This window comes from Podarcis liolepis (assembly GCF_965112155.1).
Source record: "Podarcis liolepis genome assembly, chromosome: 7".
Classification (NCBI taxonomy): domain Eukaryota; kingdom Metazoa; phylum Chordata; class Lepidosauria; order Squamata; family Lacertidae; genus Podarcis; species Podarcis liolepis.
This window is the reverse complement of record NC_139561.1, coordinates 86,105,681-86,123,873: the sequence shown is the minus strand read 5'-3', so window position 1 is coordinate 86,123,873 and position 18,193 is coordinate 86,105,681. Positions and strand designations below refer to the sequence as shown.

General features: G+C 48.4%; 1 protein-coding gene across 5 annotated transcripts in view; it reads left to right on the top strand.

Moving 5' to 3' along the window:
- NPAS1 (neuronal PAS domain protein 1) overlaps positions 1-18,193 on the top strand; it is a 93,647-nt gene that overhangs the window by 11,158 nt on the left and 64,296 nt on the right. For 2 of the 5 annotated variants that reach the window (XM_083515815.1, XM_083515816.1), the window contains exons 2-3: positions 222-396; positions 3,121-3,359. In XM_083515815.1, the coding sequence (XP_083371941.1) occupies positions 305-396; positions 3,121-3,359 (331 nt within the window). In that variant the 5' untranslated portion in view covers positions 222-304. Of the gene's footprint in view, positions 1-221; positions 397-1,274; positions 1,800-3,120; positions 3,360-18,193 lie in introns of those variants that run through there. The other 3 variants (XM_083515817.1, XM_083515818.1, XM_083515819.1) reach the window with 3 other exon arrangements.

The window sequence follows — 18,193 nt, the reverse complement described above, 5'->3', positions numbered from 1 at the left end:
TCATATACAGGCTGGGGCCTGAGACCTGCGGGTACAGGGTTAGTATACAAATTTAACAGATAGATGCAGATTTCAGTCAGCCTGGCATCCAGAGATCTCGCCATCGAACCCGCGCCAGTTGCAAAACTTGCCTGGCACCTGAGGAATTTTGAACACTGGGGAGAAGAAAGGCAAGGACAGGGGATCCCCCTATTGTAACCCCAATTTCCCTCTTTTTCCAGAAGGTTGTGGCCTTCCCTAACGGAAATCAGCCATCGGAGGACGCGTTGAGGCTGCCCCGAAATCGGATGGTTCCGGGGTTGAGATGGCAGCCCTGTACGGCAGCGAGGTGAAATGCGTCAGCGTGGAATGGGATTTCCTGCAAGGCTTATTAGTGAAGAACCAGCCGGTGCCTTGGTAAGACGCCTCCCATTTACTGCCTCCCTTCTTGGGGCTACTGGACGTAATATTTCATAGCCGCTGTGGCATGGATTGGGGAGATCTTGAGTTCAAGTCTTTGCTCGGTCATGAAGCTGCTCCTTCTTCGCAGCCCGAGCCTCCCTGGATTAATTTAGCCAGCTAGCCCTGGTGATCACCTAATGTTTATTGGATGGATTTCCCCCCTTAAATTCATTTTTGAATTCTGAATTTATTGTTATTCACGTTTTATACGGTATTTTGTGCTGGTTTTTGTTGCATCAATTCATAGCTGTCAACGTTTCCCTTTTTTTTAAGGGAAATTCCCTTATTCCAAATAGGATTCCTCGCAAGAAAAGGGAAAAGTTGACAGCTGTGCATCAATTAAGTGTTTTAAATTTGTTGTTAGCCGCCCTGAGCCCGGTTTTCTGAACCGGGAAGGGCTGGGTATAAATAAATAAATTATTATTATCATCATCATCATCATCTTGCAGGGTTGCTTGGAGGCAGGGCCGCCTTACCCATAGGTGCTAGGGGTGCGGGGCACCCGGGCGCAGGGCTCTCAGGCGCACCAGGCCGAGAGTCGGGGGCCCGAGAGTTGAGTCCGGGGAAGAGCCCGTCTGCCCGTCAAAGCGCTGTGGCGGGCTCTTCTGCTGCGGGCAGGTCTGCGCCGCGAGTTCGGGGGCGACCCGAGTCAGCGAGACGCTGAGGTGGCCGGGCGGCTCCTCCCTCCTGCGCGCCTGGGACTGGTCAACCGGGGGGGGTGCTGGGCGGATTTTGCACCCGGCGCCGCATATGCTTAAGACAGCCCCGCTTGGAGGGTTAGCTGGGGCAAACACCCACCCTGAACTCCTTAGAAAGCAGTCTTTGCTGTCCAGGCGTCCTGGACTACAACTCCCATCAGACCCTGCAAGCCCTCAGTTCCTTCTGTCCATTTTGTGGTGCTCCCTAGTTCTAAAAAAAATGTCTGGCAGAAGCCAAACATGGCAGTCTCATGTCGAGCAATGAGGATTATGGACGCATGGCTTGACTGCGTGTGACAGGCCAAACCTACACCATGCATTTAAAGCTCAGGCTTGGCTCCCCCCAAAGAATCCTGGGAGCTGTAGTTTGCTGAGGGTTGTCCGTGGACCCCCTATTCCCCTCACAGAACTAACATTCCCAGAGTGGTTTTACAATCCTTCCCTCCTCCCAGGGAACTCTGGGAATTGTTGCTCTCTGAGGAGAATACAGGCGTCCCCTAACAACTCTCAGTGCTCTTGTCAAGCTACACTTCCCAGAATCCTTTGCGGGAAGCCATGTTTGTTTAAAGAGGTACCAAAGTGCTTTAAATGTGTGGTGCAGGTCAGGGTGGATTTGATTTAAATCAATTTGATTGAAATCATGATTGAAATCATTAGTCAGTAAGACTTGATTCAAATCTCTTTTTTTACAGAAAGACTTATTCTTGCTGGTATAATCTTAATACAGTGGACCCTCTGGATATGAATGTAATTCGTTCCAGGGGTCCGTACGTACCCCGAAAAATCTGCAACTTTTCTGGTGTACTTTATATTGGAAGGAGAAAAAGAATCTTTTCCTTAATAACAATTTAAACAATTTATTTAACTAAAACAATAACATTATAGCATATATATCCATGTTTGCTAACTGACATGGTTAAACAATTTTTTTAAAAAAAAAACCACCAACAACCTTAGGCTGAGTTTTAGCACACATGAAAAACTTAAAACAAATCCTTATTTCCTGATGGATAGCCTTTGGAGTATAATGTAACTTAAATAGAAAACTATCTTTAGAAAGATTTCCCCTCCAAAAGCACTTTATTTTAAAAACCCAATTTAAATAAAAAAAACAACAACATTGATTTTTATCCACCCTGGTACAGGTGTCTCCTCTGAGACATTTCATACGATATAACCACCATCTTTCTCTTAGTATTTTGAACAGGAACCTCTGAGGAAAAGTGGGGGCTGGGAGAAGCAAATGGAAACCCTTTTTCGCTTTTTGCAGAAGCGAGATTCCCTTCCAACTCTACCCTATGAGTTTTAAGTGTACCTTGTCGGCCTTTTCTGCCATTCACGGCTGGTCCTGCCGCTCCGTGAGCGGTCAAATGGCCGGCAAAGGCTTTCTATCCTGTCGGTTGGCATTTGGTAAGGGCAGGCCCGTATCTCTTGTCTTGTTCAGGAGGCTGGTGGTTATAATAACAATTTAATAATAATTTATAATAATTTATTATTTATACCCTGCCCATCTGGCTGAGTTTCCCCAGACACTCTGGGCGGCTCCCTATCGAGTGTTAAAACAATACGGCATTAAATATTAAAAACTTCCCTAAACAGGGCTGCCTTCAGATGTCTTAATAATAATAATATTTTTGTGGCTCTTATGATCCGTATTTTGTGTTTTTATACCGGAAGCCACCCTGGGATCTTCGGGTGAAGGGGGTGGTAGATAAATTTAATAAATAAAAATACAGTCATACCTCGGCTTCAGGTTGCGTTATTTCGGGTTATGGACCTGCCGAAACCCGGAAGTACTGGAATGGGTTACTTCCGGGTTTCGCGCATGCGCAGAAACGCTAAATCGCGCTTTGCGCATAAGCGACGAATTGCAACCCGCGCATGTGCAGACGTGCCGCTGCAGGCTGCGAATGTGCATCCCACACGGATCACGTTCACAACCCGAACGTCCACTGTAATAACGACGGTGGTTTTTCCACAGCCTCCAGGCCCTGCGCAAGGAGAAGTCCCGAAACGCTGCACGCTCTCGCCGGGGCAAGGAGAATTTCGAGTTCTATGAACTGGCCAAGATGCTGCCGCTGCCCGGAGCCATCACCAGCCAGCTGGACAAGGCCTCCATCGTCCGGCTCACCATCAGTTACCTCAAGATGCGAGACTTTGCCAACCACGGAGACCCGCCCTGGAGCCTGCGGGCGGAGGGGCCTTCCCCGCCTGGCAAAGGTGGGTGGCACATGCGCGTGGAATTGTCCATGGGCCATGAGGGACGGCGCCTTGGTTTTTTTTTTTTAGATGTAAGAGTGGCAATGACCATCGCTGCCTCTGGAAGGAAGCTGGAGCCAAAGGTTTTGGGCTCCCCCTTTGTTTAGATCCTAAGAAGTTGCCCCCTAGCAGGGCAAAAGGCATCGAGGGCTGCCATACGTCCAGAATTTCTCAGACATAGCTGGGTTTTGGCCCTCATAAACAGCGTCCCAGGTGGAATTCGCTGAAACGTAAGGGGAAATCTGGGTTTGTGGCAACCCATGCCGGAAGTGTAGATTTTGGCGAATCTCCTTAAAAATTGCTCAAAGCTTCAGCAACAACTTTGGCAAAACAACAACAAAGCTCAACAACTTGTGTGTTTGTGTATATGTGTATATACACACACACACACACACACACACACACACACTGCTTTTTTCCTAAAAAAATGTTTAAGGGTACTCTCATTTTCCTACCCATATTGAAATACTGCCCCTCAGTGAGGCCCAACTTATATTCACAAAATGTTTAGGGGTATGCGTCCCCCTTAGAAAACAAGCAGTGTGCGTGTGTGTGTGTATAATTTTTTTTATTAAGTTTTGTTTCACAATTTAAAATATTTATTTTACATCCATAAGATATCAGTGACTCCCCTTCTTCTCTTTCCACGGTTCATTTTACAAATCATAAATCCCTGCATATTTGACAAAAAAACTATACCGTTCAGTATTCCATTATTGCATCCATCAAAACTTGTTTGCACTGTTGAATTTATCTCAATGCTGCCAGCCCTCAACAACTTTTGGGTCCAGATTTTCACTGTTTGGAATTTGGCAACCCTATAGTACAGTCTGCTTTGACTGGCAGTGACTCTCTGGGACCGCTGGCTAGAGGAAGGTCTTTTCCATCACCTGCTACCTGAGATCCCTTTACCTGGAAATTGAACCTGTGGACATATAAAAGGATGTCACATAGAGGAGGGAGAAAGGTTGTTTTCTGCTGCTTCAGAGAAGCGGACACGGAGCAATGGCTCCAAACTACAAGAATGAAGATTCCACCTAAACATTAGGAAGAACTTCCTGACAGTAAGAGCTGTTTGACAGTGGAATTTGCTGCCAAGGAGTGTGGTGGAGTCTCCTCCTTTGGAGGTCCTTAAGCAGAGGCTTGACAACCATATGTCAGGAGTGCTCTGATGGTGTTTCCTGCTTGGCAGAGGGTTGGACTCGATGGCCCTTGTGGTCTCTTCCAACTCTATGATTCTATGATTCTATGACTTCTGCATGCTCTCGCAAGACCGGTGTCCTTGGCGCCCCCTTCGCATGACACAGTTAAATCTCGTCTCCCCCAGAGCCTGTTCATTTCCTCCTCCTCCTCCTCCTCTCCTCCCCATATCCCTAATTCCTCGCAGAAAAGGCCAGGGCGCCGTTTCATTCCAACACACCCATGCGCTCACGCACGCACCGCACAAAGGCGCTTGCCCAGATAAAATAGCATTGATTAGCCATGCAATAAATCACCATTTAAATAATGCCGCTTCAAAGTGTGTAATTAAATAAATTAACTGCCTTGGAAGAATACAGGCTTGCAGCAATTTCTGATTACTATCATTACCCGCGGGGTAATTATCAGCCAAATAACGAGTGTTCCATGAAATAGGGATAAACATCTGCCTATTGTTTGGAGAGGCTTGGGCGAGGTGCTGTCCGTTTCTCCCCCTCTTCCTGCACCCCCTTTGCCTCTCCCCCCCTCCTCAAAAAGCAAATTCCAGCACTGAGAAAGGGGTACTTTGCTGTTGAGCCGAACTCTGCACCCCACCCCTAGGCACCCTGTTTGCAAGAGGAGCCAAAATCTCTGCAGAGTGAATTCTGTTAATGATCAGCTAGGGAAAATGAGCGCCGAGAACTTTATAAAACTATGGAAGGGCTTTCCCCCCATTGTTCTGCTGCAGCTGTGTCCTGGAAGAGGGTTTAAAAATAGAGAGTGGTGTTGGAGGGCCAAAGCGGGGTCAGAACAGAGAATTGGGATGCCCAAGTGCTTAATTTATGGGCAGAGTGTGCTGCGTGAGTTAGCTTTTTACAATGAGGACTAGTGGCGTAGTAAGTGGAAAGCAGTGTGGAAATTGATGTTGGGGCCCTGAACTGTGGGGAAGGTAATACTAGTAGCTGGGAGTGGCAGCTTTCATCCAGTGAAATTGGATTCAGGGTGGGCAGAAGGAAATATTGGTCACACAACAATGCACAATTAACCTGTGGAACTCACTGCTTCAAGATGTGGGTGATGAGCGCTACATTAGATGCCGTTTTTATTTTCAAAGGTTTAGGCTAATTCTTTTAAGAGGGAAAGTCTATAGCTCCATGGAGCCTCCAGCCTTGGGAATAGCATATCTCTGAATATCAGGTGTTGGATCCACAGTGGAGAGCTGTTGCCTTCACGCCTTGCCTGGGGAACCTGTGTCCACCCCAGGGATGTTGCTAGACTAGAACTCGCACCAGCACCAGCCAGCGCGGCTGGGAGTTAGAGCCCAACATTGCATTGAAGGGGGTTGGACTAGACTCTCAGGTCCCTTCCAACAGTACGGTTCTGTACAGTGGTGCCTCGCAAGACGAAAAGAATCCGTTCTGTGATTCTCTTCGTCTAGCGGTTTTTTCGTCTTGCGAAGCAAGCCCATTGACGGATTAGCGGATTAGCGCTATTAGTGGCTTTTAGCGGCTTATCTGCTGATCGGATCAGCTGATAAGCGACTTAGCGGCTTAGAAAAAGGGGGGGAAAGGAAAAAAAACCAGCAGGAACTTGCAAGACATTGTCGTCTTGCGAAGCAAGCCCATAGGAGATTCGTTTTGTGAAGCACCTCCAAAACGGAAAACTCCTTCGTCTAGCGAGTTTTCCGTCTTGCGAGACATTCGTCTTGCGGGGCACCACTATAATTCTAACATAACTGTTACAGGTTCCTTTTTTCTGGAACTTTGGGTGCAACTCAGCTTGCAAAAAAGGGGTTAAGACAGGTAGAGTTTGGGACCTCCAGATCCCCAGATCATCTCTGTTTCTTTAACCTCTTGCACTGACCTGTCTGTCTGATGTTAGATTGATACCTCTTAGGTTGCATCCTGTTTTACAACTTCCTCCTCCTCCAGCTTCTCTAAGAATTGACCAAACAGTCTGACTTGGGCATTTCCACCAAGCAAAAACTAATTAATATGATTTAATTAATTAATCAGATCTGGCGAGAGGGGTGGGGAGGTGGAGTGGGAAATCTGTTTTTAAAGAAGGCACTTAACAAAAACTGCAGCTTCCTTTTTCCAAGGTACTGCCGGCTGCTACAGTATCATAGGAACATAACAAGGTGCCTTATACAGAGTTAGACCTCTAGCTCAGTATTCTCTGCAGCAACTCTCCAGGGTTTCAGGAAAGTGCAAATGTCCTGTTTGCCCCTGTCCCTGGAAGCATTGTGTCTCTCTGAACCTCAGTGTTCCCCAGCTGTAAAATGGGACTTCATGCTTACCAGTGTTTGCAGAACTTTCCCATTTCATAAAACTGAATCTCACGGCCACTTTCTTTCTCACCTGCAAAGCATAAATATTAATTGGTTCTTTGATGCAAATCTGCTGGCAGGTTTTCTAATTTTCTGCAAGGATCTCTGATCTTAGTCACTTGGGTGAAGATCCATCCCGGCTACAGGACATCCAAATATTTAGACTTATGAGGGGCCGGGGAGAAAGGGTAATGGGTTTGACTCCTGCTCCCTGAGTCAGCCATTTTGTGCTTGGTCCGCCCCCCATTATTTTGTACTTCGCTTGGCTCTGATTGGCGGGTGCTAACCCAATACATTTTGCTGCCTAAGGTAGAGCAGAAAACATACCCCGCAAGTGTCCCAAGAAAAAACAGTTACAGATAGGTAGCCGTGTTGGTCTGCCATAGTCAAAATAAAAAAATTCCTTCCAGTAGAACCTTAAAGACCAACTAAGTTAGTTCTTGGTATGAGCTTTCGTGTGCATGCACACTTCTTCAGATACACTGAAACAGAAGTTGCCAGATCCTTCTATATAGTGAGAAGGTGGGGAGGGGTATTACTCAGAAGGGTGGTGGGAATGGGAGATTGGCAGATAGCTGAGATGAGCCTGTTGACGACTCTTAACGACTGCAATAGGTCTTACAGGAAAAGGCAAGGGGTGAGAAGGTGAAAAATGGCTTAGTCATGTATAATGAGATAAGAATCCAATGTCTTTGTTCAGACCAGGTCTCTCCAGGTCTCTCCAGGATCTGGCAACTTCTGTTTCAGTGTATCTGAAGAAGTGTGCATGCACACGAAAGCTCATACCAAGAACTAACTTAGTTGGTCTTTAAGGTGCTACTGGAAGGAATTTTTTTTAAAAGAAAAAACAGGACATTCCGTTTTCTCATGCAAGAGCATGGCTGCCTTTTAGGGTGCTGTGATTTTGCACTGAGATCTCACAGGAAGACGTGTGGGTGTGCTGAAAATGGTCCGTCCCATTTTCTGCTTCTCCTACTCAAATTGATGTACAGTGGTACCTTGGGTTAAGTACTTAATTCGTTCTGGAGGTCCGTACTTAACCTGAAACTGTTCTTAACCTGAGGTACCACTTTAGCTAATGGGGCCTCCTGCTGCTGCCACGCCGCCGGAGCACAATTTCTGTTCTCATCCTGAAGCAAAGTTCTTAACCTGAAGTACTGTTTCTAGGTTAGCGGAGTCTGTAACCTGAAGCGTATGTAACCTGAAGCGTATGCAACCTGAGGTACCACTGTATTTTTCGCTCCATAAGACGCACCTATTTTTTAGAGGAGGAAAGGGGGAAAGGCCTGTTTTTGGGGTAATCAGCACACAGTTGTGCAGCTTCTTTTGCAAAGGGGAAAAACCCCCTTTTTTGAGGATCAGCTCAAAGTTGTTGAGCTTACTTTGCAAAGGGAAAAAAAATCCTGTTTTTATGGGGTTCGACTCACAGTTCTGTAGCTTCTTTAGGAAAGGAAAGGGAGCCATTTCTACAATTTCCAGACAGAAAATCAGCCAGTCACACGTCGCTGGGGAAACAAACAGCCTCCGTCTGCAGAACATTCACCGATGGAGGCCGGGGCAAGGGGGCGGGGCCAGAAAGGGAGCCAGCGATCGACCACACATTCGCTCCATAAGATGCACAGACATTTCCCCTTACTTTTTAGGAGGAAAAAAGTGCGTCTTATGGAGCGAAAAATACAGTAAATTAAGGCTGGCTGAGTTACTTTGACACTTGAGGTAGAAAAATTGCCCGAGTACCTTATCCTGGGAGTGAAAATGCCAGAACCGTTAGTTACATAACGATTTGCAGCTACGCCATACATTTAACATGCTATGATTCCACATTAAGCAGTCGTGGCTTCCTCCCAGAGCGGCCTGGGAGCTGTAGTTTGCGAAGGGTGCCGAAAGTTGCTAGCAGACCCCGCTGGTCCTCTCACAGAGCTGCAATTCCCAGAATGATTTAACGATTGATCCTTCTTCCCACGGAATTCTGGGAATTTTAGTTCTGGGAAGGGAATGGTGGTGGTGGGGTCTCCCCACAGCACCGTTAAAAAACTACAGTTCCCAGAATTCTTTGCAGGCAGCCTTGGTAGAACAGTACAGTGGTACCTCAGGTTAAGTACTTACCGTATTTTTCGCCCCATAGGACGCACTGGCCCATAGGACGCATCAAGTTTTTTGGGGGGGAAATAAAGGGGAAAAAATTTATTTTCCCCCCAGGCGCTTGTGGGGCCGGCATCGGGGAGAAGCGCTCTTCTCCCCACAGCCCACCTTGAGATCAGGTCTGGGGACAGCGGGAAGACGCACTGCGCCTCCCAGCTGTCCCCGGAGTTTGCGGGGCAGGCAGCGGGGAGAAGCGCTCTTCTCCCCGCTGCCCGCCTTCAGATCAGGTCCGGGGACAGCGGGGAGACACGCTGCGCCTCCCAGCTGTCCCCAGAGCTTGCAGGGCTGGCGGCAGGGTCTCCCCGCCGTCAGCCTCCAAACCACTTCGGGAGACAGCGGGATGGTGGCGTTCCGCCTCCCTCTGTCCCCCGACCTTGTGGGGCTGGCGCTGGGGCTCTCCTGAAGCCTGGAGAGCGAGAGGGGTCGGTGCGCACCGACCCCTCTCATTCTCCAGGCTTCAGCGAAAGCCTGCATTCGCCCCATAGGACGCACACACATTTCCCCTTCATTTTTGGAGGGGAAAAAGTGCATCCTATAGGGCGAAAAATACGGTAATTCGTTCCAGAGGTCCGTTCTTAACCTGAAACTGTTCTTAACCTGAAGCACCACTTTAGCTAATGGAGCCTCCTGCTGCTGCCACGCCCCCGGAGCATGATTTCTGTTCTCATCCTGAAGCAAAGTTCTTAACCTGAAGCACTATTTCTGGGTTAGCGGAGTCTGTAACCTGAAGCGTATGTAACCTGAAGCGTATGTAACCCAAGGTATCACTGTACTTAGAATCTATGGTGCAGAGATGCCTGGAATTTGACTGCCTGAGGTGAGTGCCTCCCTCTGCCTTATAATTGTGCTGGTTCTGAGTGGACCTTGGAGTTTTAGAGGAAGAAAAAGAACGCAGGCCCCGGAAGCCTGAATTTCACCCGTCCTCAAATAACAACCTGTAAAACTCTTAACCACCTGCAAATGTCGCCTCTGGGCAGAAGCAACTAGAACCCAGGAATCCTGACTTGCAGCACCTTGCCTGACGGGCAAATTATTCTCTCTTTCTTCTCCCCCCCCCCCCCAACAACCCTCATCCGCAAAAGAGGCTGTTGGCCAGCGATTTCCCCTGTACTAATTACCATCTTTGACCCGGGGCCAATTTCCTAATCAATCGCATTAGCGCAATTAGCAGCAGTTTTTAATGCCGCCAGCAAAGATCTTCCCGGGGCTTAGCCAGGGAAAAATATTAAGGTCATGTTGATTAATCAATCAGTGGTTTATTAAAACATCTGGAGGGAGACCAATTGTTTAAATTGGCCCTAATTTGACAAGTAAAATGGAGCCTGATTTTTCAGTTCTCTTCCCCCCCCCCCGCCCCCAGTCACCCAGTGTGGAAGAAATGGGATGAAGGAAGGGGTGTGGGGGACAGCAAGTATAAAACTGAATTTGCTTAGGGTTATTTTATGGGGTCTTGAGTGTTTGCAGTGCTCTGCAGAGTTCAAAGGGGACACGTTCTTGCCACCTAGTTGCTTACGTTCTAAAATTTGACATGGGGGAAATGAGAGAGGGAAGCCAGGAGGGTTTGGAACTTTAATATTTCTTGTAAACCCCTGGAGGTCTTACTACGATCCAGAGGTATGTGGGTTTTGCAAAATAAATAAAAAGAGTGTCCTTCATAGCTGTCAACTTTCAGATTTGAAAATAAGGGATCAGCAGCCTCACCTGTCCCGGGGACAGTCTACGGCAGGGGTCTGCAACCTTTAAGACAAAAAGAGCCACTTGGACCTAAGGAAAAAAAAACTGGGAGCCGCAAAACCATTGAGACATTTAAAACAGTGGGGAGTGTCAGAGCACACAATGCGCCTCCTCCCCTCGCTAGTATCGGCCCTGGAGCCGCGGCAAAGGTGTAAAAGAGCCACATGCGGCTCCGGAGCCGCGGGTTGCAGACCCCTGGTCTACGGGATAGCTAACAATCTGGGATAGCAGCGGGAAATGGTGCTGGAATAAGGGAATTTCCCGCAAAAAAGGGAAGGTTGACAGCTATGAGCTCCTTCCTTGTCCCCCGCGAGAGATCAGGCTCCGAATTAAAGTTTGCCCCGTCTAGGTGACAGAGTTGTGGAGCATCACCAAACACGAGGCTTGAGGCACAGACAGGAAAATCATTCTGATTTATCCAGAATGCAGCCTGCAGGATATTTTGTTCGGAGCAAGCAGTTCACATCACATTAGGCCAGTCCTCGACCAGCTGCCCTGTCGCCAGTTCAGTTTCTGGGTTTAGTTCAAGGAGCTCCCTTTCAACCGTTAACGCCCTGCCTAAAAGGAGCTGTAGTTTGCAAAGGGTGCCGAGAGCTGTTAGGAGCTGCAGTTCCCAGAGGGAAGAGGGATTCAACCCCTCTGGGAATTGTAGCTCTGGGAGAGGGGAATGGGTGTGTGTGTGTTTCCCAACACCTCTCAGCACCCTTAATTAACTATAGTAGTGCCTTGGTTCTCAAACGCCTTGGTACTCAAACAACTTGGAACCCAAACATTGCAAACCCGGAAGTGAGTGTTCCGGTTTGTGAACCTTTTTCGGAAGCCGAACATGCTCCGTTTTGAGTGTTAGGCTTCCGATTTGCGTGCCACACATCCGTTTTAAGTGTTACGCTGAGGTCTGTGTGTTTTTGCTGTTTATTTTGCGTTTTTGTTTTTGCGGCTCTTTTTTGTTTTGTTTCTGCGACTGTGTGGAACACGGTTCAGCTACTGATTGATTGATTGTTTGACTGCAGCACATTGTTTATTGCTTCCATCTTATGGATCAATGGTCTCGTTAGATAGTAAAATCCATGTTAAATTGCTGTTTTGGGGGTTGTTTTTAAAAGTGGTGGAACAGATTAATCCATTTGCATTACTTTCTGTGGGAAACCATGCCTTGGTTTTGGAACGCTTTGGTTTTGGAACGGACTTTTGGAACGGATTAAGTTTGAGAACCAAGGTTCCGCTGTACAGGTCCCATAATTCTTTGGGGGGGGGGAGCTGTGGCTGTTTAGAGTGGAATCATAGTGCTTTAACATTTGTGGTGCAAACGTAGCCAGAGAGACTGTCCTGAGCAGAGCCCCTGACAGATGACACCCAAGGGAATGTGGCCCTGATGGAAGCAAAAATTCCCGTCTCCGATCAGAGTACAGAATGGGTGTCTCGTGCTCAGAATCAAAAAAGAGAGACACAATCTAAGAGCCCACCCAGGGGCATCATTTAGTTGCCTATCCTTATGTTCAAAGCTTTTCCGATTTTTATCTGTGTTTCAGTCACGATAGTTTCATAGAATTATAGATTTTGAAGGGGACCTAAAGGGTCATCCAGTCCAACCCCCTGCAGTGCATGTGCATAAATTTGTTTTTTGAATGGTCTTGCAGATTTCAGCTCCTGTTTTGTCCTTTTGCACACCATTAGCGATCTCTTTCATTAAGCCCTTCGCGAATCTTCCAAATGAATGAGCACGTAAGGGGGAGACGCGTTTGACAGCTTGAAAATGTTTATTTCTTCCTTGCAACGGGGAAAGTTTCGCCTGTACTTTGCCTGAATGTGGGTCAGAGGATCGGGAGCTGGAGAAAGCTGCCCTTGGCTGGCCCAGTTCTGCCTGCTGGTGGCCGACTCCCTGTCCTTAAATCGTTGCGTTTTGCAGTTCCACCCTGCATTCTTATTTTCGTCATGCATTCTCATTTTAATAGCACCATCGCTGCATGCATGACAATGCGCCCGGCAGTGCGAACGGAGGGAGAGCCCTTTCCCAGAAGAGCTTATAACAGAAAGAGTTGGGGAAGGAGGGGAGAAGCGAAAGAACACAACAGCTGAATATGGGCAGATCCAGTGGGGCTGCTGTTTGACAGCCCATGCAGCTGGCCTCTCTACCCAGCCTCTTCGGGATCTGGGACAGAAGTCCTTGTCCTCACCCAGGGGCATTTCCCCCACCTTCTCCCTCTGCCTGTATTGGTGAAGGGCTGCGTCTCACTGACAGGACACCTGGTTTGCATGCAGAAGGTCCTTGGCAGCGTCTCCAGGCAGGGCTGGGAATCGTCCCCTGCCTGAAACCATGGAGAGCGGCTTCTGCCAGTCATTGTGGGCAACACTGAGGTCTGTGGAAGCAGCTCCCTGCGTTTCCATTTCCCATTACCGTATTTTTCGCTCTATAAGACGCACCAGACCACAAGATGCACCTAGTTTTTGGAGGAGGAAACGAGAAAAAAAATATTATGAATCTCAGAAGCCAGAAAAGCCAGAGGGATCGCTGCGTAGCGAAAGCAGCAATCCCTCTGGCTATTCTGGCTTCTGGGATAGCTGCACAGCCCGCATTCGCTCCACAAGACGCACACACATTTCCCCTTACTTTCTAGGAGGGAAAAGGTGAGTCTTACAGAGCAAAAAATACGGTACCTCCCATGCGTGCGACTTTTCCTTCTCAAGCGTTGCTGCCCTCGATCACGTTCTGGATGGGGCGGTGGGAGTGTCAAATTCACAAGAGGGTAAATAGTAATAGTAATAGTAATAAAAATAAAAATAAAATAAATATTTATATCCCACCGAAACCGGGCTCAGAGCGGCCAACAACAATAAAAGCAACGCCGTTCACATAAAATCACAATCAATCAATTGTAATGCATTCTAAAATCAATTCATTCTAAAACCAATTCAGAATCAAATTAATGGCAACCATTGGGCTAGAGTTCTGTGAGGATTACCAAGGGAAGGGGTCAAACTGCTCCTTGGCCAAAGGCCTGGTGGAACAGCTCCGTCTTGCAGGCCCTGCGGAAAGATGTCAAGTCTTGTGACAGAACGTTCCACCAGATCGGGGCCACGGCCAAAAAAGCCCTGGCTCTGGTTGAGGCCAGCCTAACCTCCCTGTGGCCCGGGACCTCCAAGATGTTTTTGTTTGAAGACCGTAAGGTCTTCAGCAGGGCATACCAGGAGAGGCGGTCCCGTAGGTACAAGGGTCCTAGGCCGTGAAGGGCTTTAAAGGTTAAAACCAGCACCTTAAACCTGATCCTGTACTCCACCAGGAGCCAGTGCAGCTGGTATAGCACTGGGTGAATGTGATCCTGCGGCAAGGATCCTGTAAGGAGTCTCGCCGCGGCATTCTGTAAGGCTGTCAGCGAGGCTCTGCTTCCACGGTTGGAGGCGGCAAAGCTTCTGAACACCAGTCGCTGGAAACCATAGGAGTAGAGAGTTGATCTTGTGTTCAGGTCTTGCTTGTGTGCTTCCCATGGGAAGCATCTCTTTGGCCACTGTGAGAACAGGATGCTGGCCTGGAAGGGCTATTGGCCGGATCCAGCAGATTCTCCTTATTATCTCAGACAGATTTCCCCCAGCAAGGTGCTTCTTACGTCCTTGCTCTCTTCCCCGGTAAGCAGACCACGGCCGTGGGTGTGAGAGACAGACAGAGAGAGATGGATGGACCTGGGTGCGTGACGATTTAGGCACCCGCCGTTTGCCATCAAGTCCCTTGGCTGCACGCCCTGTCCTCTCGCTTCTCAGTGGGTACCGAATCGCCCTCAGCCTGGCGGAGAGCCAGGTGCCAGCCCCAGACTCAGTTGCTGAAGCCCAGCCTTACCACGACTCCTGTCTCTTCCACCCCCAACCAGCCCGGTGGAGGGAGGGAGGTGGAGGAATGTCTGATGCCTCAATTTCCCCCCTTGCAAAAGTGACTCGCCCACGCTTGGCCTCCATCCATGGTTGCACCACCCCCGGGCCACTCAATCTAATTGACCCAGATTGCCTTTCGTTGGCTGGATGTGTGGAGTCCCCCTTGTCCCCTGACTGGTGTGTGAGTCGGGAAGATGGGATACATTTGGCTTGCAACGTAGGAGCAAGACAACAGGCGAGGGCAGGCGAGTGCGGATTATGGGAACAAAGTGAGCATAAGTTTAGCGCCACCTGTCTTGCCCCTATGCCCCCTCTTCTTCTTCTTTTATACATTTTTATTGGTTTTTTAACATATCATTTCCAACAGTCATATAACATAACTTCTTATCTTATACAATGTTTTAGACTTCCATCAACACCTCTGATGATTTTTCGTTCTTATCACTTATTCTGCATTTCTTAATTTCTCTTATTTGTTATTAATTGTTATTAACTAATAACAATAATAACTAATAACTAATAACTTAATTGTTATTAACTAATAATTCCCTCACAGTCTTTCTTGCAATATTTCAAATCATCCTCCTTACAAAACTTCTTGCAGTCCTACTAGCGTAATCTGTTCATTACAATTACTTTTCGAATAGTTCATATATTTACTCCAGTCTTCTAAGAATCTCTGATCCCACAGGTTTCGAATCCTTCCTGTTAATTTATCTAATTCTGCATAGTCCTTCAATTTCATCCTCCATTCGGCTTTGGTCGGTAATTCTTCTTGCTTCCATTTTTGTGCCTAATGCCCCCTTCTTGTGCTGCTGGTGTTGGTGGCTGGTGACTGCGATGCCTTATTTTAATCCTGGTCATCCTCTAAGGAGCTTGGACAACTTTGTTCTTATATCCTCACAACAACCCTGCCATGTTGGCTAAGGTGAGAGACAAGTGACTTGCACAGGGGCATGCAGTGAGCTTCACGACTGAGGACAGATTTGAACTCAGGTCTCTCCAGTACTAATTGGGCGCTCTGTCCACGACACGGTGCTGTCCCTGGCTTGGCGTGTTTCTCTGCAAAAGATTCACACTGCAGCTTCTCTCCTTCTCAATATTAGGTCCCCACCTGCCAAATGGCGGGTATGGACCAGGCTGTTGTAAGGTTTGCTGAGGATGCATGAAAAAGGTTCCACAGCTGTGTATAAAGACTAAGCAAGGGCTTACGACTTTGCATCTGGTCTTCCCTGGAGATGTTGTTGTTGTTGTTTAGTCATTTAGTCGTGCCCGACTCTTCGTGACCCCCTGGACCAGAGCAGGCCAGGCACTCCTGTCTTCCACTGCCTCCCGCAGTTTGGTCAAACTCATGCTGGTAGCTTCGAGAACACTGTCCCACCATCTCGTCCTCTGTCGTCCCCTTCTCCTTGTGCCCTCCATCTTTCCCAACATCAGGGTCTTTTCCAGGGAGTCTTCTCTTCTCATGAGGTGGCCAAAGTATTGGAGCCTCAGTTTCAGGATCTGTCCTTCCAGTGAGCACTCAGGGCTGATTTCCTTCAGAATGGAGAGGTTTGATCTTCTTGCAGTCCATGGGACTCTCAAGAGTCTCCTCCAGCACCAGAATTCAAAATATTCCTGGAGATATTTTCCAGTAATTCCCTGGAGGCATTTTCTACAGCCAGGCCCAGAGTTCCAGGATCTTTTGGCCAGGCGGTGCAGAATATTATTCCCTCCTTTCTTCCCCCTACTGTCGCCCTCCCACCTCCAAATTATGAGGCATCGGTTAGACCCCTTCCCAGCTAACTTTGCCAGCAAGGAGCCAAGAGACGGGTTTGCTCTTTTGCCTTTCAGCTGCAGCTAATTCTCCCGCTGCTCCGACTGCGCAAAAGGGGGTTTGCAGCTGCTCGGCCGTAATCCGCCGCGATTCCACTGGCTTTATTCTCCCACATAATTACACACTTGGGGGAAGAATTCAGTGATTGCTCCAGCTCTGGACGACTCTCTTTTTTCTGACTCCAATAATCCCGCCAGATTTTGACATTAACCCCCTCGCGGATTCTGCTGCTTCTTCTTTTTTGAAAGGGGGAGGGAACGCTTCCCCCCTCCTTACACTTTTGCCGGAAGAAGGGAGACTCCACTGGATTAGGAAAGGATAATATTCCGTGCCCTCCAAAATTTTAGGAGGTTATAGTAGTGTGTGCAGGATTGGGCCTGCAGGCAGTCTCCGTTTTTCTGGGTCTGTTGTTTGCAACGAAAGATGCTCTCAGCCCTCACGGCTACAGTGGTACCTCGGGTTACAGACGCTTCAGGTTACAGACTCCGCTAACCCAGAAATAGTACCTCAGGTTAAGAACTTTGCTTCAGGATGAGAACAGAAATCACATGGCAGCGGCGCAGCAGCCATTAGCTAAAGTGGTACCTCAGGTTACGAACAGTTTCAGACTAAGAACGGACCTCCAGAACGAATTAAGTACTTAACCCGAGGTACAACTGTACGTGGTTCTCCACCCTCCCCATTTCATCCTGTGAGGGAGGTTAGGCTGAGAGACACTGACTGGCCCAAGGTCAAGGTGGCCGAGTGGGGATTTGAACCCTGCTCTCCCAGGTCCTAGTCCAGGGGTCCACAGACTCTTCCAGGGAGAAAAATACCACTTTTACAAGGAGAAACCTGCAAGTGTGCAGGCAGCTGACCTCTGAAAACTGAGGGGTAGGAGCTGAGCAGGTTTTAAAGTAATCAAGGATGGATTTGGGGCCTTGCTTCTCTAGAGAGCCAGAGTAGTGTTGTGGTTAAGAGCAGTGGACTCGTAATTTGGGGAACCGGGTTCGCGTCTCCGCTCCTCCACATGCAGCTGCTGGGTGACCTTGGGCTAGTCACACTTCTCTGAAGTCTCTCAGCCCCACTCGCCTCACAGAGCGTTTGTTGTGGGGGAGGAAGGGAAAGGAGATTGTGAGCCGCTTTGAGACTCCTTAGGGTAGTGATAAAGCGGGATATCAAATCCAAACTCTTCTTCCCCACCCGCAAGTAGTATAAATCATGCCAGTAATGGGAGCAAATGTGATATATAAATGTGATATACATGGATATCGGTCTTATACTGAATCAGACCATCTGGCTCAGTATTGTGTGCACTCAGCGGCAGCTGTTCTCCAGTGGTTCTGGCAGTGGTGTCTCCCAGTCCTATGTAGAGATGCTGCCGCATTTGAACCCGAGGCATTCCGCATGCAAGCTTCTACCACCGAAATCCAACCCTTCCCCACAGGAGTTCCAGCTTGGCCCCTCGACTGTGGGTGCCCGGGGGCCGTGGGTGCCATATAACATGCATGACCCTGGCACCAAAATTTGTGGGTGCCTGGCCCCTTCATGGGGAATTTTGTGGGTGCTCTGAGCCCCAGGGAACCGGCACCTATGCTTCCCCATTTGAAATTGAAAAGCTACTTGATTATAGCTGGGACCTCCAGAGCAGGCACAGGCAAACTTGGCCCGCCAGATGTTTTGGGACTACAACTCCCATGATCCCTAGCTAACAGGACCAGTGGTCAGGGATGATGGGAATTGTAGTCCCCCAAA